Source organism: Penicillium verhagenii (assembly GCF_028828195.1).
Source record: "Penicillium verhagenii strain IBT 33310 chromosome Unknown utg000006l_segment0_segment0, whole genome shotgun sequence".
NCBI lineage: Eukaryota > Fungi > Ascomycota > Eurotiomycetes > Eurotiales > Aspergillaceae > Penicillium > Penicillium verhagenii.
In genome coordinates this window covers 1,457,643-1,479,039 of record NW_026643170.1, presented here as the reverse complement: position 1 = coordinate 1,479,039, position 21,397 = coordinate 1,457,643, and the positions used below count along the sequence as shown (strand labels likewise).

At 49.5% G+C, this 21,397-nt stretch overlaps 4 protein-coding genes across 4 annotated transcripts; all 4 read right to left on the bottom strand.

The window, feature by feature from the left end:
• Positions 1 to 1,261: 1,261 nt before the first annotated feature.
• N7466_005961 (uncharacterized protein) lies at positions 1,262 to 4,404 on the bottom strand (the record flags this gene model as incomplete). Its single annotated transcript, XM_057165358.1, has 3 exons — positions 1,262 to 2,157; positions 2,254 to 4,126; positions 4,201 to 4,404. 3 exons carry the CDS (start codon positions 4,402 to 4,404, stop codon positions 1,262 to 1,264), a joined length of 2,973 nt encoding a protein of 990 aa, XP_057020957.1.
• A 4,534-nt stretch (positions 4,405 to 8,938) lies between these two features.
• On the bottom strand, positions 8,939 to 9,300 carry N7466_005960 (uncharacterized protein; the record flags this gene model as incomplete). Its single annotated transcript, XM_057165357.1, has 2 exons — positions 8,939 to 9,164; positions 9,287 to 9,300. 2 exons carry the CDS (start codon positions 9,298 to 9,300, stop codon positions 8,939 to 8,941), a joined length of 240 nt encoding a protein of 79 aa, XP_057020956.1.
• Positions 9,301 to 14,658: 5,358 nt separating this feature from the next.
• On the bottom strand, positions 14,659 to 17,686 carry anxc4 (annexin ANXC4; the record flags this gene model as incomplete). The annotated part of the gene is made up of 2 exons (XM_057165356.1): positions 14,659 to 14,958; positions 15,086 to 17,686. 2 exons carry the CDS (start codon positions 17,684 to 17,686, stop codon positions 14,659 to 14,661), a joined length of 2,901 nt encoding a protein of 966 aa, XP_057020955.1.
• Positions 17,687 to 18,791: 1,105 nt separating this feature from the next.
• Positions 18,792 to 20,471, bottom strand: aspE (septin; the record flags this gene model as incomplete). Its single annotated transcript, XM_057165355.1, has 2 exons — positions 18,792 to 19,920; positions 19,972 to 20,471. 2 exons carry the CDS (start codon positions 20,469 to 20,471, stop codon positions 18,792 to 18,794), a joined length of 1,629 nt encoding a protein of 542 aa, XP_057020954.1.
• Between the last annotated feature and the right edge of the window lie 926 nt (positions 20,472 to 21,397).

The following is a 21,397-nucleotide window of genomic DNA, read 5'->3' as shown; positions in this document are numbered from 1 at the left end:
TTTTTTCCGGGCTGTGCAGGTGTCGATGAGGCAGCGCCGACACCTGGGCACTGTGGGGCAAACAAGGCTTCTGAACTAGACTCTAGTTTCAGGTGCTCAAGGAGGCTTTCTTTTCCCAGGGAAGGGTAGGGATGTAAGATGACGACATCCAGGTTGGAGGGGCGGTCGGGGTATGCTACACTAGAGAGACGGGCTATACACAATGGAAAAAGCAAAAAAGCAAAAAAGCAAAGGCCAAGGTTATTTGATGTTATGAACATGAATTGAAGCTGACTTGGGTCATAGTGAGTCTTGAGATCGCTGCCGGGGTTCGCACCACGTAATCACGGTCTAGACTCTAAACGCGAAATCATTCAAGCTTGACGAAATCATGATTATGGAAAAAACAAAGAACAAAGAACTCGCATGAACACCAGTCCGGTCAACACTAGATTCAAGAATCAAAAGTAAAAGCAGTGGAAGAAAAACACAAAGACGGCAGTGTAGCCTCGGAAATTGTATCATGGCTCGCAAATGATCAAGAACATCGCAGGATTCAGGAACACCGGTCCAATCAAAGCTAGAGAGAGCCAAGGGCGAAAGGCAGTGGAAGGTAGTGGGAGAACAGACAAGGACGGCAATGCAGTCATCGGAAAATTGTATGGTAGCAAGTAAATGGACAGAAAGATCCAGGTAGGATTCAGAAACACAGCTCGAGTCAAAGCCAGAGTCAAGGGGCGGAACAGCAGAAGGGCTTCAATGATGCAAGGCAACTTTTGAAGCAGCGGGTCATCACACATAGATCAAGAAATCATATCAACGCCGGTCCAGCGCAAGGCCAGGCAGCAGACAGGAAGACACACAGAAACGACAATTTCAAGAAAGGAAGCAATCCAATAAATAACACCAGCACAAATATCCATAGGGAAATGAAACACAGACCAAGGTAGAAAGAATCGGGTCGGTAGCTCACAATTGAAACAGAATAAAATCACAATCAAACAAAGACAGCAACTGAAAGGAATCGGAGACTCGTAGATCCAACCGTACGCTAACACAAACACCAACAATACAAACGAGGGGGTATATATACAAAAGACAATAGGGAACAGGGAACAGAATGTGAAGGAAGATGGGTATCGGTAAGAGGATCAAAGTGATGAGGAGGTAAAGATAAAGTGGGTAGGTAAGAAGAAAGAGATGATAAGAATGCACCAATAAGTAAAATGTGAAAAAAAAAATGTGAAATATCAAAGTATTAGTTCTCGTATTGCTCGGGTCATCACTCACGACGAGCCGTAACTCGGGACCGACTCAAAGAAAAGATCAAATAGACAATGTATCGAAAGAAATAGTTAAACACCAGTTCAGGATCAGTGGTTGTGTCGTCGGAGCTTTGCACATCAGCTAGCCCATCAGTGAGACTGGCAAGGGTATCGAGGCAGTCTTGAAGGTCCAAGTCGAACGACATCTCAAGTTCGACTTCACCGACTTCCTCAACTTCATGCCCATCGCTTCCGATGTACAGAGCTTGGGTCTCGTCAAAGACGGCATCCCCGGAATGGTCATCGGGACCGCTGGACCTGTACGCGATCAGGTCCAAAACATCTTCATCATCCTCACTCTCTTCATCAGAATCATCGCCAGAAAACAGATCACCGTAGCCGGGCCTCTTGTAGGGAACGAGAGCATTCCCAAGGTCGGCAACTGAGGAAGTATCGTCGACAGATGAGGTAACGGACTCCACGTCTGAGAATAAGCCGTCGTCGTCTTCCGACTCGGAAACATCCGTATCGTCGACGGTATCTTCTTCAGCTTCCTCGACAAGGTTCGCGGAGGCGGAGCCAGCAAGGCTAGCCATGAGGACTTGTTGAATGGTCCTCGCGTCTTCCTGGTTCTTCTTCTTATTTGCCGATCGAGCCACTGACGACCGCAGCTTAAGAAGTTTGATGACGACATGAACTCTCGTTCGGAGGGGATGACTAGTCCTGTCCTCCGAGAGAATCGTGACGTTCATATCGAGATGTCTGCCGGGGACAATCTCAACGCGTGCATTGCTTGAGAGCAGTGATTTGGTCACGCAGGGACAGCCACAGACGAAAGGGCTAATGTTTGCAAGCTTGGCTGTTGGGAGGATAATGCTGAGTTGAGACTCGGAGGTCACGGCTTCTTCCGTCTCTTCTGTTTCACTCAGTCAGTATATAAGAAATTTTGAGACGAATGAAGCGGATATCTGAGAAACTCTCATGATGCCAGCTGCTCATCAACACGTACCACACTCCAATGCTTTAGCCGTTTGTGGGACCTTGGATAGCCATCTCGGCAGAGAATCCCTGATGGGAAGGCAGCTAAGCCAGGTACCGAAACACGCATCCGGAGTTTTGGATTTGGGTGAGAGCATTTCCTCCTCGCTTAGTTCACTCACATCCATGAACATTACCATATTGGTAAAGTTAGAACGTCCTTGGGGGTTTCCTGTGGAAGGGCCATAATTTCCGGGGCGTCTGGATGACGGCACGTTTCCCCTTCCAAAGGAGCGCTGGGTAGGGAAGTTTTGTGATGAGGGAAACTGCTGCAGGTTGCCGAGGTCAATCATATTTAGGTAATTCATGTTCATACCGGCTTGGCTGGGGTTCAACTCATTGTGTCGAGATCTTTGGGATATCAGTGCGCTTTCTTGAAGCCTGACAGCATCTTGAGTAGGGCAAGCGTGACACCGGGCTCCCGGTCGAACTACTTTGCTCTTACAAATGGTGCAGTCTTTGAATAAGTGTGAGCAGGTTCGACAGTGTTGATACTCTTGCGGCTCGTTCCTAGTCTGTCTCGACCGCTTGAATGGGCGTTGGGTGGTTGAGCCAAGCTCATTAGATCCTCCAGGAAGCTCAGAATGGTCTTGCTCAGATGCTTGGCGCTTTTGATGATGGGCGTGAGACGGGACATCCAGTCGTGCTTGAGGTGGTTGGCGGGCGATGATACCGTCAGAAGATGAACGCAACATGTCGGAGGCTTGTCGGGGAACTGTGGGTGAAATACAGCTCTGAGCTTGTAGATGTTGCCAGTTTTGAGTTGAGTTACCAGGGTAGTAGTTGTTGCCGAGGTTGTTGTATTCCTGGGCTTCATGCATTCCCAAGCCGTCATTTCTCGGTCCCGAGAAGTTTGAACCATTGTTTTGGAGTTGGGCATTATAAGGACCCTGATCAAAAATATCTCTGTTTGAACCATCGTCATTTGGGGCTCCTGCCTCCCCTCGGCCATTAACACTGAGACAATGAGATTTGAAGCAGCGATAGAACTCCTTCCAGCCTTTGACTGTCCTGGTGCAAAGGCTGCATGAAGCTGGGGCGGGGAGTTCTATGGTGTAATGCTTAATCTCCTCATTCGATGGATTCCGAAGATGGCTAAGGCGGCAATGGTCACGAAATTTGTCCGTTCTGTGACATCTTTCTTGACAACCGGGCTCAGGGCAGCAGATTGTGGCACGTGGGTGATGACTACTCTCGACATGGCGCTGAAGAGATCCGACGTGACCAAACAAGATGTTGCAGCCGACGGCGATACACTGAATCGATTTATCCTTCTTGCTAGTATCTGGAGGAGGAGCTCTCGATGGCTTAGATGAGGTCGTCTTTGAAGCCTTAAGTTTTTCGCATTTCTTCTTGTTGATGATCTCCTTGAATTCAGCGAGGCATTCAAGAGCGACATTTGGCTCTGACTCGAGGATCATATTGCATACGTGTCTGATTTCCTCTTCGATGATCGCCTGTGAGTTGGGCTGTACTTGAGCGATACCCATGAGCTCTCTTTGCCCTAGTTGAGGAGCAAGCGTTTCATATTTGGGAGGAATTCCGTTTTGCTGCAGTGCCGCTTCAACATCCACTTGTACCGGATCCCGTGTATTCATCCCGGCCATGTTTTGGTGGTAGTCTATCTCTGTATTGGCACCCCCCATGTACAAAAAGTCGCTCGAGAGGACGGGAATGTGAGTCATGGGTTCCGAAGGGTTCATGGCAGCGAAGAAATGTCCAGATTCCGGCTTTGCACTTGTTTCGCTCGTGGTACCAGTCTTCCGGCTCGTCTGATAAGAGGACCCATGCGATTCCTGGATGGAACCATCAGTCTCAATGGCAAGCGTTGGGTAGGTAGACTCCTTTTGGGTGTTGGATCCAGTGCGGCGCCAGTGAGGGTTGGAGCGGGGATACACATAAGGACAAACCAACTTACAGTGAGGGGGATAGAGTATCCAGCAGAGACATGGCTTGGGTGTGGATATGCACTCGGGGGGAGGCAAGCATCTTGGTAGCTCATTGTATCCTGAACGCGGGCGAAGAAGTCATCATTTTCTCCGCAATCTTGGTAACCATCTTCGTAATCCTCTTCCAGTAACTGTTCGTTGGCAAATGGTAGGGGATCTTCGTAACGGGACATATGGAGTGGAGATGCAGATGAATATCAGAGGCAGGGCAGGTAGAGGGTATAACAGATACTAGTTAACCACTTTGACCGCCGTGGGAGGTTCTAAACTTAGTCAGAAAATTGCAGAAAGACAGAGAGGTGGAGTAGGGGAACAAGTTGAGAGGGAGGGTCACCGTCTGTACTGGTTTCTCTTTTGGGTAGGGACGGGGGTATGAGAGAATTTAAGGGAAAGAACGGATCCACCAGAGAATTGTTGAAAACCTTCTGGGTTTGAGCCCGGGTGGTTTTGGATACACTGGGATTGATACAAGTACGTAGTGGTGGAGTCTGGAGAATTTTGGAATCGTCAAGGAAGTGGAGCAGGATAAGGTGTATAGCTTTCCCGCTGTGGAGCTTCCAATTAGTAGACGCCAGTTGAAAAAAAAAAAAAAAAGAATCAGGCATGAAAGCGCTTTTCCAGGACGTGTGGAATTAATAAGAATTAAAAAAGAGAGAAAAAACAAGGGCAGTGGACAGGGAATTTCGTAATAAAACGATTTTTTAAGGCATGTTTTTTGCCTCGTTTGGTTCGCGGTTTCGTAATTACACGGGATCGGGGCAGTGTTCTGTCATGAGCTTTCTGGCTTGACGAGTCAGCAAAAGGGTTTCTTTCTGGGAGTTATGACACTATGGACGCCTGAATAAATATCTGGGACTGAGTACTACTGATTACTACTCCGCACGGAGTAAGGTACTAACTAATGGGGGAGGGGAAACCTGAGCACAGCCTCCTCTGGACTCTGGAGTCTGGGGATTCGGAAGGCGGTGAAAGCAGAGTGTACACTGCAAGAGCCGCATGGTATTTCTTTTCTACGTGTTTCCTACTTTCCTGTATTTTAGATTTGCTTGACTTTTTCCAATGACAACACATCCTGTATCCTTTGGGCATTCATTTTGAAAATCTCCGTATCTTATGCATTCTCAGATCAGACTAAAAACACCGCCACACTCGGAAGTTGCAACCGTTATCGGATTTAAATGCTTCAATACTCTTGTTCTTTTTTTCTTTGGTTTGTTTATGGATCTTATTTGGGTATAGATCTGAACCACGTTTCATCCCAACCTATATCCCGTCTGATTGGAAAGTGGCCGCTGTTACCGTGGATGGCAACAGGGGCCAGTCCGAAAGGCTATTCTTATTACAGTATCCTTCTTTCCAAATCCCCTTATCTCCGAGTCTCTAGCTATGAGTTTCCTTTTCGAGATTAAAGACACCAAATAAGGAACCTATATGTGGATTTATTCAACTCATACGCCGAGCTCCTCAGAAAAGAACATATTTCTTATTACCATGTAACGAGCCATCACGTCAATCATTTTCGTATTTATTTAAATGAACGAATCACATTACAATTCCAAGGCGGCGGGCCCACAATGGTCACATGAACAACATCATTAATGACAAATACGATGCATTAAAACAAGACGGCACTTACTGTATGGAGGCCCGAGCGAATAACAAGGGAATAAAAAACGAGGCTGTTAGCATCGATTGGTGCTCCGATGTCCCTGAATTTCAACCCGTGGACCAATTCGAATAAAAATTTATTGTGATTGACAGCAAATCCATGCATTTCGGATCGATGGATGGAATCAAAACATTAAACACCTTGATTAACGCCTAAACGCCCAAGTAGAGCCGCTCATTTTCGTGGTCCTCCGTTTCCTCCGCCTATCAAAGCTCAACACAAATAAAGCACCCGTCCGAACTTCCTATTTTCCCCGCGATTGAGCCGGACTGTCCGTGATAGCCTCTGGAGAGAACAAATAGGGCAATAGTATGGACAGGGTTCATCCCTTAACGCCTGACATCATAGTGGACCCTTAGTCTGCAGTGTTATGGAGAAACGCGCCGGTGCGGCAGGTCCCAGAATATTGGTACATGTAAACAAGAACCACATATGATCGTCGCCTAAGGCTGTACATACGACCTAATACAAACTACATACAACCTCAGAATCCCTGAACCTTGTACAGGTCCGAAATAGCCTAGTCGCAACGCCCATTTTGACACGCTCTTCATTACAATTCACTGGTATGTACATCTTTCTCCCGCCACGCATTTGGGCACTCAACATTGAACTCAACCGGCCATCGAGTTTTTCAGCGGGTGGGCGGCTGCGTCCCCGTCCAAATACACTTTTTTCATCATGTGCTCCGAGACCGGGGGACCCCCGCAAACAGGGCGACTAGTTCATTCTTTGCATAGTCGGGATATAGTAAGGCGCGGAAATTATCAGCCACACAAACTTCGCCCCGCGCTTCCGTGTGTGTGGAATTATATCATCCATGTATATAGAGGGAGGATACTCAGGCAAGGGGAAGATAATGGAAAGTCAATCCGATCTTATCCATCCATACGTATGAGTCGGTATGACCGACTCTCTCGGCCGGTGGGTCAATTTTCTCAACTCTTCCGCTTGCGACTGATACGGAAAGAAGCCTTGCTACCTGTTGGGGTATGGAGAGAGAATTCCAAGGTTTCAAGGTGATTGATGTAAGGTGAGGCGATGAGCAAGGATGGAATTGATCATGGGGACAGACCAAGATGCCGATTGCCGTACAAACTAGTATACTCCTTATCGTTATCGGGCCTTTATCGGAGCCTTTATCCCTCTTTATCGCTTCTATCGCTCTTATCGTCACCCTTCCGACTCGATAAGCGAGTGAGTCGGAGTGAGACTCCGAGTGACCATCCGGGGAGAGGATCCCCCGGAAATTCAACTGATGGAGAGTGGGAAACTCCAATTAGATTCAGGACTCACACTTACCAGCCAACTCTGATAAACCCCAGACCCCACCTGCGTCCTTGACAGCCGAAACACAAACCCAAAACAGCGACAAAAGACAGAATTTGCACACCGGCCGAACAATTCAGAGCGCTCATCTGATCGTGCAGCACGGCTTGGGCCTTGGGTTCGGGTAGGAAGGCGGTTCGTTGGAAGCGGGAAATACAGCCTGCACGAGGGGAACGGGGCCACGGCGTGTTGATCAAGCTTTGACACTCTTCAATCCATGTACCGATATTATTTCTCAATCTCTTTGCCTTTTTGAGGATTATTTGAATGATTTCTGATTATTCTTGATGTGCTTTTTCCGCCCTGCGGATCACTTGTGGAACCAATAATGGTCGACGACCTTCCTGGGGAAAAGCTTTCCCTTATCCTGTTAGCTGTGTGGTTCTTGGCTTTCTTTCACCGGGACCCTGAGTAGGGAAAAAGATGGGGATTCAGCCCTGCGAGAACTTTTGATGCTTTTCAAGGCTTGGGTGAATTGCATGTGCTATGCTTTTGTGCCAATCGATTTGACCTCATGATTGATGTGCTATGCGTGCGTACATGTACTATGTATGGGCGATCATACATATTGGGCTGGGTTGAGGCTCTCAAGGGATGTACATTATGTCGGCGCTGTGTATGACCGGTCCTTTTTCCCCGATTCTTGGGTCGGGATGATTTCCAAGGATTTCTGTTCTGCATGTACATGTACTTGTGCATGTATACGTTATGATACGCATGATACGGGCGCGACGAGACGATCACATGATTACTTTCCAAACTGTACTTGGACTGTATGAAAGATTGAAAGTTTACGGAAGCGAAGAGGAAGAAGCAAAGATAGACAGAGGGAAAAAAACAAAGGAAACGAAGAGACGAAAAAAGTAATGCATTTCAGCCTTGTGAGCTTTGATGATGTCTGTGCCACGGATGTTGTCTCAGATCATCGTGAGATTTTTCTTTTTTTCTCTCTCCACCTAAGATCTCACAAGTCCACATGGACCCCACTCGGCGGGAAGATTCCATAGATCGAAGTGCGGGATAATACATACATAAACGAGTGTAGTATTGAGTCTACGGAGTATATTTGAGTAACATTCCAGTGAGAGTTCAGCCAGATGCACACTACCCGAAGAAGCCCAACGTTGTAGGAAAGTCAAGTTGGAGGGGAAATGGAAGAGAAAGAGAGGAGAAAAAGGGGGCGAAAGAAAATTTTTCCTTGCAAAAACCTCATGATTGGGTGGGGTCAGCCCATGTTCCTGGAATGACGTTACGGTGGTTTTGTTGAACAAAACCACATGGCGACTTCAGATGCTGTAAGCAAGAAAACGTATTTTTTTTTGCTCCTAGTAACACAGTAGTAGACTGAGAATGAAAATACATGTATGAATAAAAACACATAGAAGAATCAAGACAAAGAATAAGAATGAGACAAGGAAGAGAACAAAAAAATAAAGAATAACAAGAACTCCCCCGACGCAAACACCTCCCCCCAATTGCTCCGTCTACATGTACTTTTTTCTTTCCTTGGAAACTCGCCAAGTTCCCGAACCTAAAGCGTACCCGTATGTCAGACCAATCGATCTGACATGAACTAAAAGCAAGTTCAAATGCAAAGTTCGACTTTCAAAAGCCAATTTTCAAGCACCTGCAGCTCCCCTCTACATCAACTCGTAACCGTTCTCCACAATCACATATCCCACTGCGTCACTGGTCGCTGGGGTAGCGGTTTAGCGGGTGCTAAGGTTGATCGGGGACCATGGCTGAGAGGAGCGTGGGGCATTCAGATAGGCTTCGAGGGAAGCGCTGTTGCCGTTCGATGGTCGCGTGTCTGGGAAGGTAATGGTGGAGGATGAGGGCAGGGAGGGACCAAGATTGAGGGTCGGACCTCCTGGGAAGGTGGAGACGTCTTCCGTCCACGATCCCATCCCGAGAAGATCCATCTCCTGGTTGGAACTAGGGAAGAAAATAATTTAGCGAATGTTGGGAGGTTGGTTCTTATTTTGGGATTCCCGTAGACAACGCAATGAATGAGGGAGGGTAGGGCCAAGCTGGTATGATATTGAGTAGCAGCTTACAGTGGTTTGGACATCTTGTAAGAGAGGTTGGTAGTAAGATATGGATAGAACGGTATAGCTTGAGTGGAGACGGTGTGGCGAGAAGCTTGCAACTAATTGATCGGCGGCGATGGTTAGAACAGAGAACAGAGGACATGTAGCGATGCAATTCTGGATCTGAGAACCTACTTATGCGATACAGGAGACTGATGCCGATGCCGATGCTGTGCTGTGCTGTGCTGTGGGAGGAGCAACTTCGTCTCTACGAGCTCTCATGGACATCTTATAGAGAGAGGAAGAGGAGCTCAGAGGAATGTCAATGGATTGACACGGTCAATCCAGAGCATAGCCATAGGCTCATAGCATGGCCCACTGAGAGAAATACCCCGGGTTAACTTCACCCAGGAGGCCAAAATAATAATAATAATAAAAAGGGAATAAAATAAAATAGAAATTATAGGGTGAAGATAGCGTCATCTGGATAGGCTTGTAGATCCACTCGTAGGCGATCTGCAAGTTCCGAGATCATTACAGGGTTAAAAGCGTTATGAAATTGGAAATCCCCCCATTTCTGCCTATTTCGTAGGCGAAAAATGCCTTGGGCTGCATGAGAGATCTATTGAAAAAAAAGTATATTAGTGACATGATTTAAAAATAAGAAATTAAAAAGAAATATTCGGAAAAAGAAAGATAAAAAGAAAAAGAAGAAAGAAAAAAAAAAGAATTACCTTCAAGTTAGTACCTCCGACTTCTCCACCAAACGAGCTTTGCAAATCACGCTGCAGGCCCCAGGGGGAACACTCAGTAGAGTGGGTACTACAAACCCTCGAGCCTGTCATCCAGGGTCCAACCTCTTGGAATCCCTCGAGCAATACGGATAATAAGTCCACCACAAACAACCAGACCGCATATTATTTCCCTAACCACCTCTATTTTCATCCCACGTCCTCGCTGCAAGTCGCCCAATCGACGCCCCTCAAGACCACCCAAATGACACAAGACAGAAAACACAAGACACAAGGCAGAAAGCAGATGGCCACATCCAGCAAAGTTGAAATATCGGTGTAGAATCCTAGCCACAGGTACAAGGGTACTGTATAGCGTAGACCATCTCATCTCAACCTTGGGGAGGGTACTTATTAATGCGTTGTCAAAAGTACGAAGTGCAGGTGGGAAATCACTGATCGGTACTAGTGGCTGCCTTCATCTACCCGGTGCCTGCTTCCAGGTACCGGATAGGTACAATGCTATGTGTGACAGAGCCGGCATATGCAAGTACTGCAATGTCTCCAGTGAGTCCAGTCAGCGGTGGGAGTGGTCAGCATCCGTTTGACCCGGTTATTCGGTAAGTTATCAGTCGCAGGCCTATTATGTGCAGCGTCATGATGTCGACTATCCCGACCCGCTGGTCTGCATTGAAGTCTCGTTGAGACTAGCACTTTCTGCACTGCAGCTTTTGATCGCTGTGCAGTGCTGCCAATGCATTTACGTTTTTCATTTTTCATTTCAATGTTTACATTACTCCGGACAATGCATTGTTAGTGGGGCAATGGGGCGTGGATACGGCGGGGCAATTCTCCGACTTTCTGATATCTAATCAGACACTTTGGAATCCTTGTCATTGGTGTCATTACACTGGTCGGATGGTGGAGTAATAACCCAGCTACCAGCTACCGAATTCAGATCTTCCAATTTTATCTTTTTTATTTATAATTTTTCCCCTGGGTCTTTTTCCTACATCACCGGGCAAGATCCACCCGAACCTTCAGACTCACCTAGGTACGTGAAGGGCAAAATCATTTGATTTTATTTAATTTTGGTACAGGGAAATAAAAAAAACCGGGTGGCTCTGTTAGGGTGAAGGGGGTCAAACAAAGAAGGCTGGTGTGAATGACATTGACATTATCCAGTACTTGCAAAGAAAAAGAAAAAAAATAAAAAAGAAAAATAATTCTCATCCCTACTAGTACGCCACTGACGACGGCCACCAACCCCACCACTTTCCCACATCCTGGTTCCCAACCTCCACCAAGCAACAAGGCTTAACGTCCAAGAAACATGAAACACCATTTGTAATTAGTGGACGGTGACTAGCGTACGTCGGCGTTAGACCGCATTGACAGTTCATCAGCATTGATCTGACCAGAATGAATGCAGACTAGCAAGGGAAACTACTGAGACTAGCGCGAGAAGGCCCGATCAGCTGGCCGCCGCGCGCTAGGACTGGCGTATGTATCAAGGCGATGCCAAGTTCCCATCTGGCTCCCGATACTAAACTAGTGAGATGAGGTGCGACCAGGGTTAGTTGATCGATGGTGGGTTGGGCAATATTTCAAACCCAGTTGATCGCCAGCTCTTGCCAGGGTTATTGCTGGCGTTGGACCGTTGGTTGGCGTTCCAGTTGTCAGTGACTCAGTCCCGGATGAGAAATCAATCAATAACTACAATGCTTGTCCAGTGCAGTGCAGTCCAGAGCGGACGAAAAGCGCAAGGGCTAGGAATTTCTGCGTTTTGATGGCGAATGGGTGCCTGACAGGATGTAGATGAAGGAAATTTTACCTTTGTAGTCTTTTTTTTTTACTCTCTCTTACTCTTTTTTTCCCTCTGGGAATACGTACGTTGACAGTGGCGTATTAGGGGTTATCTAGGGTTGGGACGTGCGTCTGGATCGTGGACCGAGGCACTCTGTCCTGCCAATGCTATGGATGGAAGGGGAGTTGAAGCTTTGATTCGCTATGATTGGGGTCATCCAAGCCTACCGTCTAAGGTCTTCCTAGGTACATATTATGCCAAAGGCTCAAAGCCAATGGTTGTAGACTTTGACTGTACCTAGCCTATGGTTCATCTACAACCAATCGTAGGATTTCTCTTACTCTCTGGCATCGCAGTAGAATCTAGCTGGGCCATCCATTGCATGCCGTAGTCTAGAGCTTTCCCTGGACTGCTTCGGATCTCGCATGCGTGGTATATCAAGCATCCTATGAAATTGAATTGACCAACACGAGTGACTTAGCTCACTGTTTCCCTGTGATGTCAAGTACACAGTAGGCTTGATCCAGACTGAAACTCTCTCTTTATTTTTATTTTTTTTTCTTTGCATTTTTATGTCTGACTAGACTTCCACCAGAAGCCCGGACGCTTTGGTGCCCGCTTCCTGCAGAGTGAAGCTTTTCCATTTGCCTTTTCGGGCCCCCAAACCTGTGCGTGATAAGAAAAAAAAAGCAAAGACGATGAAAATTCTGCAACACTGAAAACTCTGCAAAGTCTGAAACTCGTGGAAAATATCACTCGGTGCATGCCCCTCATTGCCCCTCCAGTGCCTGCAGCAGCCAATAATGCCTTTCCAATTCTAGTAAGCACAACAGCACCCATCCAATCCAGCATCGCCGTCATCTCTAACTATAGACTTTCTTTTACTTTGCAAGTGCACAGATATGCGGCATTAACTTGGAAGCTGAAGCCAACCCAAATCGTCAAACTCAAACTCAATCCCCGTTCTCCATGCCCATTCCCATCTCACTCACCAATGACCATCTTGGTACCTACGATCGTAGGTACGCTAGTGAGTAATGACAGAAGCCAAAAAGCAGTAAACAAAAAAAACGGCAGAAAATCACCCCCATACAGCTGCCGTACTCGGTCCGGTTTTTTTCTTTCGGTGGCGAGTATCGTGAGATACGGCCGAAGGGACCATCATTAACTTCTAAGGATTGGATTGGATTGGATCTGGTTTTTTTTTTCTTACCCAGGAAGTTTCTGTTGGGCTTCGTTCTCGTATGCGTGGCAGCTTTGACCATTGCTGCATCCATGGACCATGTTCCACGTCTAGTATACCTAGTAGTAGACTTAGTATACAATGGATTTGCATTTCATTTGAAAACGATGACGTTGAGCGATATGAGTTCTACTAATTCCTCAATCGGGTATCTTGTTTTCCTAAACTAAATTTGCTTAATTTTCAATTTTCTCCGATTTTGCTTTCTTTTTCTTTTTCTTTTTCTTTTTCTTTTTCTTTTTCTTTTTCTTTTTCTTTACCTTTTCTTTTCTTTTTTTCTTTGCTTTTCTCTGCCAAGCCGTGTTCCCTCCTAAACTAGGCTGCCACCAGGCAGCAGGCTCCTCATGTGGCTCAAGCCTCGCACTAGCCACACCGCTGATCCTTCGAAAACCCGATATTCACCAGATGATCCAGATCAATCCAATCCAACCCAGTCACAATCCATCATTGCAACATCCGCAATCCAAAAGCACCCCAAGCACCTCATTCACCTCACTTCTCTCACCTGGGCATTCAAGGGCAATCAATTTGTTTCATCCCCTCGCCCTTCCAAGCTTTTTCCCCGGGGGAAGCTGCGCAAATGTCAAACCAATGCTTTGTGGCGCAGCAGTCCTGAGTCCTGAGTCCTGACTTCCCTTTCCCTTTCCCTTTCCAGAGTCCAGAGTCCAGAGTCCAGAGTGATGCACTGATGCTAGTAGCTACTGGTTTCTCCGAATGACAAGTCCAATCAGTACAAGTAACTAGTGCTTGCTCCGTACTAAGCATCGCTCTCTAGCTTCGGGTTTGGGTTTCATCTGGCTGCCCAGGTGCTTGTGTACATGTACAAGACAATGTGCATACTATGTACAACCCCTTGGCTTGGTATTCCTGATAAACCGACGATGGCTATGACTCATGAGGGGTTTATTCTGATACATACATCCTGTTGAATTAACACAAAGGGCAGTGCCATGTATTCCCTCGTCCAATCGCCTTGGTTTCTCCTCCAGTCCGGATTTTAATCCGAGGGAACCCGTTGTTTAAGCAGCGGGCCAGACATGTGGCAGTGCAGTTCGTTCTAATGTAGAAAGGAACTGCGTATCTATGTACTACTGTACTGCATGGCCCCGACGTTGGGATCTGGACTTCCAAGGTTGTTGTCCCTCTTACCACTTACAGGAGATCGGCGATCGAGATCCAGTGTTCGCCGGTTAAGGGCGGGTCGAGTGGTATGGCTCTCGCGCGATTGATGTAACGGCGTGACGTGATTGCGATCTGCGCGCTTGGCCTCGGAGCTTCCGAGCTCTCAATCATTGGTATTGACAATTGCGAATCTGGTCAATGGGGTTCCAAATTGGGAGCTCCGGAGGTGTCGCTCAAAACTTCCAAGGTTGGATACTAATGCTGCATGTGTGCAGACTATATCTACTAGATAGCCCAATATTGATGCCAAATGCACATACAATCGTATTCGTTGAGCTCGTATAAACTACTAGTATAGATATGGATACCACCAGGGCTTTTTGGATATGAATCGCGATGAATCAGTAGAAAGACAAGCTTTCCAAGACTCGCTCTGCCTTCCTGTCCTTTTGTCTGGCCTCCCGGAGATCGCAGGAGCCAGCTAGAACGAAGTGCATCAAGCAGCAGAACTACTATGCACCAGCTCGATGCAAAACTCTCCCCATTCACCCCCATTACTCGACGTGAGGACCTCCTCCGCGATGGCTTCCTCGATCCGCTCCCCATACCGCCTCCGGTACTCGATCTTCACCTGCTCAAAGTGTCGCGGCTCCCAGTGCAATCGGACAAGTCTGGAAATAAGGAGTTCGGAACGTTCGCGGCCTGATTTTGATTCGCGGAGGGCTTGGTGGAGGAGGAGGGCGTCGCGCATCGGGCGGTTGATGGCTCCGTTGAGGATGTGGGCTAGTGTTTCGCCCTGGAGAAGATGGATGCGAGTTAGTAACGAGATCAAGATAAGGAGAAGAGGAAGGGAAGAGGAAATGGGAGGAAGCATAGCATAGCAGAGAGCGAAGCAAATCCACAAAACCAAAAAAAAAACCTACCACCAAATTGCGAGACTTAGCAATCATCGCGCGCGCAAAATTATCCCCATACACAGCCTCATAAGCGCGCAAAACCTCCCTCAAATGCGCATCACTCCTCAACACAATAATATGAATCATCGCCGTCTCCCCACCATCCCTCGACACAAGCGCCCGATGCAAATCCGAAACATCCTGCCTTACAAGCCTAGCATCCAGCGGCTCGCGCTCCTCCTGCCTTTTCTCCTCCAGCACAAGCAGCACCGCAACGCGAAACTTATCCGCCTTCAGCTCCGCCCTCATACAACGCTCCAAGCTATTCTCATACCGCGTATCCCTGAAACAAGCCTTGATCTCGCGGATAGCGGCGTTCGAGCGGCCCATGAGCGACTCTATCAGGAGCTCGCGCCGCGAGGTCCCGGCCTGGTAGTAACAGTTTGCCCAGTAGGCCTCTGATTCCCAGCGGCCGAGGGCGGTGGCGTAGGCGACCTTGCTGAAGGAGGAGGAGCCGCCGAGCTTGAGGCGGAGGTGCTTGGCTAGGTTGATGCCTTTGCCGTGGACTTTGACGCGGGCTTTGTATTCTGCGCGCAGGGTGAGGATCTGGTCGCTGGAGAGCATGGGGAGGGTCTGGATGATGGTTTTGTTGTCGATGTTGCGCGTGTGGTTTAGGGCGGATTGCATTGCGTCGGCGTCGGGGCCGGCGTCGTAGAAGGAGACGCGCTTGCGGGCGTTTTCGGCGGCGCTGGCGCGGCTGGGGCCGTGGCCGGGCCCGTTGTTGCCTTTGGGCGAGATTAGGATCATCGAGTCGCTCGTGTTGCCGCCTGTTAGCGAGGAGACGGAGGAGTGGTGGTCGTGGCCGATTGGGCGCGTGCGTCGCTTGTCTTCGCGGTCGGAGTAGTCGTGGTCGCGGTCGCGGTCGAGGCGGAGCTTTTCCTTGCTGCTGCTGATGCTGTTGTTGCTTCTGTGGCGGCTGTCGAGGCGGTCGTGGCTGCGATCGCGATGACGATCGCGCTCGTACTCCCTTTCACTGATGGAGGACTTGGTGCGGGCGTGGCCTCTGCGGCGTCGGGATTCGGAGCTGGAGGTTTCGCCGTCGAGAGGCTCGAGGTCGGAGATGTCGTCGTCGCGGATTGACGGGATCACGATGGGTGAGGGCATGGGAGACATTGACTGGTAGGTACCACGGTATGGCTCGAGAAGCGGACTAGCGGGTGGGTGATGTCCAGCCATGGAAGCGCCAGCGCCAGCGCCAGCAACGGCTAGGTTATTCGCTGATGACACGGACAGACTGTGCGGACGGCGGCCACCACCGGGCGTGATCTCCATGTACTGTTTCTGGGGTGCGGCTCGAGGAGAGGGGGGCGGTGGTGCTGCAGGCTTGTCTGAGAACTGAGGCCCCTGGTCATACTTGTACGAATAGATCGGCTGCTCGGGCTGGGACTGCGAATGCGACGGGGCGCGATCATGCTGAGGTCCGCGGGTATACGCAGCGCCTGTAGCCGGCGTAGAGAACTGCGCGTCGGGCGAAACATTGTACGCCGGCTTCGTAGCTGCCTTGGAAGTATACCGCACGTTGGGATCAACCTGCGCATACTGGTACGGCGCCGGGTGTGCATATCCCTGCTGAGACCCAGGTGCATCGCTCGCCGATGCCGTACGATAATGCGAAGGCGCATAGGCACCGCTCGTCACATTTGAAGGGTACGGCTGCGACGACGGCGGAATAGGACTCGTATACTGCGGTGTAGGAAAGCTCGGCGCCATCGTGGCCGGCATATCGTACGCCGAAGAAGAAGGGAACGCGCCTGGCATCATCCCGCTCTGAGGCTGAGACGTAGGCGGCACAAAGCCCGGGCGCTCGCACTCGGGAATGGGCGCCCAGTCGGTCTTGGTGCTGGGCCGCTGAGGCAACGGTGGCCCCGCCTGCTGTTGCGCGTACTGGAATTTGCCCGGTCGCGCATAGCTGGGGTGGCTGCCAGGCGTAGCGCCGTAGGCAAGATCATCATCAACCGAGTCGTCATCTGAACTGTCATCCCGACGGCTTTGGCTTCGCGAATGGCCCTGTCCCTGCCCATTGCGGGAACTGCCACCCGGCAATGGAGACTGTGGCGGTCGGCCATACTCGCGCGGCTGTATGGTCCTTATATCACGGTCATCGTCGGAATGCTCGTAGTGATCGCGGTTGCGGCGCTCGCGGTGCTCACGGTCTTCCTGTCGACGCCTCTCCTCTCTATCGCGACGTCTGGCGCTATCGTCCGAATCATCGCGGCGCACATCATACGCGGAGCTCCTCGCAGGACCAGGACCAGGACCAGGACTCCTGGGTGCAGTCCTCGAGTCCCGATCACGGTCCGTATCCCGGAGCCGACTCTCCTTCATCAGCTTATACTGACGGTCGATCTCGGCTTGGTCCATATCCCCATAATTGCGATTGGAGCTGGAAGATACGGACTGCTTGCCGATTTCGACGACTGCGGGGGAACGCGAGCGCGGACGAGAGGTAGTTTCCACCGAGAGATTCAGGTCCGAGGATGAGACGCGATTATCGCGAGATCTGGACCGAGATCTTTCGCGAGACTTGGAGCGAGTACGTGAGCGGCCGTCGTCGACTTGAAGCGACATTTTGGGACTGGGTTTTGGTTCCAGGGTCCGCGTCGTGGGTTGTGGGGCTTCTGCGCCAGATCTGGAGATGTGTTTACCAGAAGCAAGTATAAGTGCAGCTGGAACCAGGGTTCAGCTCGGTTTCGTCGTCGATTGTACTTGGGGAGCAACAAACAGGGACTTGGTTGGAGTGCGAGTAATTTCCCGCTTGGGGGAATTTTGGGATTTGGCGCACAAGACGAGATGCAGTTGCAATTGTGAGTAGAGTTTAGTCGATCAATCTGTGCGAGGGGAAATACGGTGGGGATCCACACTGGCCCCTCAGCCTTGTGTGGGCACTTTGGATTGCCGTGATGAACCCAACCCGCAATAGAGCCTTTCAAGCAAAGGAAAAGCGACAAAGGGGTTTCAGTCAAGTCAAAAGAAAAATATTTGAAGAAGAGGAACAAGTGAAAATATGGAGAAAAGAGAAATGCAGAGAACGCTCCAGACACGACTCGTATTTCCTCCTTGTTCACATGGCGAACTCCGGCTGACATGCAGAGGCTTGCAGAAGTAGCGTGAGGAGCCGCTAGTTCAAGGGCCTTATTGGTTGAAAGACAGGCACTGGGCCTGGGATCCCCCTGTCGGCGCTTCAGCCGCTCTGTTGTGAGGGGATGCGGACCTGGAATCTGTTGGCTGGGTCATAGGGCGAATGCGCCAAGGGATTGGTTGCGAATGCAGCTGAAGAATCTTTGAGATGCTTGGAAATTAACATACTTGGCGACATCACGATTATGCAGTTGCCTACTAACATTGACTACCAGTGGTAGTTAGTCACGGGTAAGATCTACGTCGTTTTACAGAGGCAAAAGAAGGTTCTGACAGATTCCCAGTGAACATTGAATATCATGGTAAGCAAACACGTAGAAAGTCGAATACCGACACACTCGAGGTGACACATTTTGTGTTGAGAATGAAAATACAGCAGCAGAAGAGAAGACGAAAAAAAATAATAAGATCCTCGTGCGTGAGGTGAGAAAGGGGGGTATGTGCGGAATAGCAAGCTATGCGAACAGGAGAAAGGAAAGAAAAAGGACAAAAAAGGCAACCCGGAAGCTGTTAAGAAGACGAAGGCGCGGCCAATTTAACGTGTACGACGACCATCATGAAGACCGGGTCCCTTGCGACCGCCGTAAGACTTGGAAGGCAAAGATACGGGCTGGCCGTTACGGTTGAGACGGTTAGTTCTCCAGCGCTCGTACCAAATCACACGACTAGCTTCACGTAGCTCGGAGCGCCACTCCGTAAACACGGAGTCCTTCAGTCGGACAAAGTCGCAATGTTCGGGGTTGTAAGGGTCGGCGAAACCCCAAGGGAATCGGCGACCGACCGGTTCTTCCCCAGATGCCAGAGAGTGTGGGTCCGGGGAAAGGATGGAGAATGGCACGTGGGGATTGGCAGGACCCAATGATGCGACAGACTTCTGGGTGCTCTGGCTGCGCGTGGACGGTGTGCGAGTCAGCTCGCCCTTGGTCTCGGAGGGTTCTGCGGAATCGGTTTCGGCTTCGTGTTCGGGGGCATCAGTCTCATTTATGGACTCCTCGTCGGCGCTCTCTGAGGAAGTATATTCTTCCTGGTCCTCTAGAGTCAAGATCTCTAGCGGGTCAATATTGGCCTTCTTGAGGCTGTTCCAGACGGCCTTGCGCAGGAAACCCATGTGGGCGGACGTAATGGTGTCCGCCTTACTGATGACCGGCACAATGGTGGTCTTGCCCAGAATGGTGCGCAGCACCTGCAGATCCAGGTTCTGATCCAAGACACCTAGTACGGGGGTGTCGGTGGCCTTGGGGGTACCGTTGGCGAAACGTTCGGCGGCAGCGATGTTCTCGTCGAGGCGAACGGGATCCAGCAGCAAGAAGGTGCAGTGGATGTGGGTGTCGCGAGCTCCCGGGGAGCGCACCACCTTCATTTCTTCTGCGAGAGTCTCTTCAAACTTGCTCTCCAAGAAACCGGTCACGGCGCGCATCTGGATGTCGACGATGCTGCGCTCGAGGCCGTTGGAATCCCACAGGGTCAGGCCGACACGTTCGCCATCGAATTCGGTTTCGAGATACTGCGACGTGAAGCCCTCGTAGGTGGAGGTTTGGCGCTCTAGCTCCTCCAGTTCGTCGGCATTTCGCGTGGGGTGCTTATGCGCTGGCATGGCGAGTGACTTGCGGAGGAAGTTCAGGAACTCGGTCTTGCCGGAGTTGCGCGCGCCAACCACCAAGATACTGTTTCCGGTTAAGATTATGATTTTCATGTTTGGGGGTGCTTTTCCTTACTTATAAGAAGTGGGATCCTTGCGACGTCGGACTCGACGCGGGCTGTTGACGGTACTGACAGCACTACTAGCATAGCTGTAACGGCCTCTATGGGTCATGCTTTCGGTTCGAGCGTACGGATCCATAGCTTCGGTAGGCGGGGGTGGAGCGGTGGGAACAGCAAAACCAGAGTTAGGACGAGGCGAAGTAGGTTGAACCTTCAGGGAATCACGTTCTTCACCTCCAAAGGTCTCCAGCTGCGGGGTGGGGGAGAAATCCGGCAAACGAGGGGCGATTTTGGGGGCGTAGGACTCCCGCTGACGGCGCATTTCCTCCTCCATCATTTGGGACTTTGTCATCTTCTTGCGACTAGCGGATGCTTTGCGTTGTTCTCCCAATGGTTCGGTGGATTTGGAGCGACGAAGAAAACCGAGCGAGGTACGACGAGCGTTGAGGGTTTGATCGGGGATGATGGAAGGCACAGCATCGGAGGGCGCGCGCGAGGAAGTTGGAGTTGCCATTTTGAGCGAGGAATTTGGTGCCTTTTTTGTTTACTTTTGGTACTTTTTGTTTTCTTTTTTTTTCTTGTTTCTTTTTTTATCTTTCAACAAGTTTCACCAGAATTCTTTTGCTAAACGATATAATCTGCAGCCATAACCTCAATCAGTCCATACTCCATTTGAGCTAAAATCCGGGTATGACATGACAGCTGCCCCTCATCTGCAGGGTATGCGCAATTGGAATATTTCCTCGCCACTCACATTATCCGTTTTACCACAAGTTGAACCTGATGAGATTCAATGGTCTGATAATTGGGTAAAGATTCGATCGACAAGAAGATTCAACGTGGGGTTTTGCGATGAAAGAGAAAGGAAATCCCTTAATAAAATAACGAGAGAGACTGCGACAGCAGCAGGTAAAAAGTTGAATTGGAGGGGGAAAAGGTAGATCCAAGATGTTATCAATGGCAACAAGCTCTCAACCAGTGGGCGTTGTTGCTGTCTTCTTTGCTGTTCGTCGCTAAACTGGAGTGACGGAGCCAGGGGAAGTCGGAATTGAAATTCGGGGGGAAGCCCGTTTAATGTATTTTTGAAGACGTCTTTGGGGGATTTTCTTTGGAAAAATTGAGAACCAGCCTGCTCACAGCGTCCGACTACTGCGGCGCATTCAGGAAATCGAGAAAGGAAAAAAAGAAGGGACCTAAACGAAAGGAAAGGAGTGGGTGGGAGAAGGAAAGAAAAAACCCGAGGATCTTTCTTAAGGCCCCGGGGTTCAGACTAATGATTTACAGGGTTTTCTTTTTTAGATACCTTGCGTTTTTCGGGGGTCTTGATTCTAGCAATTGATGAGAAAGAGAGAAAGTAGAGAAAGTAGAGAATAGAGATATGACTGGTCTGATCTTCTAGCTTCTCCGTGTATACTTCCTAATGGCTGCTATGTTTCTTAG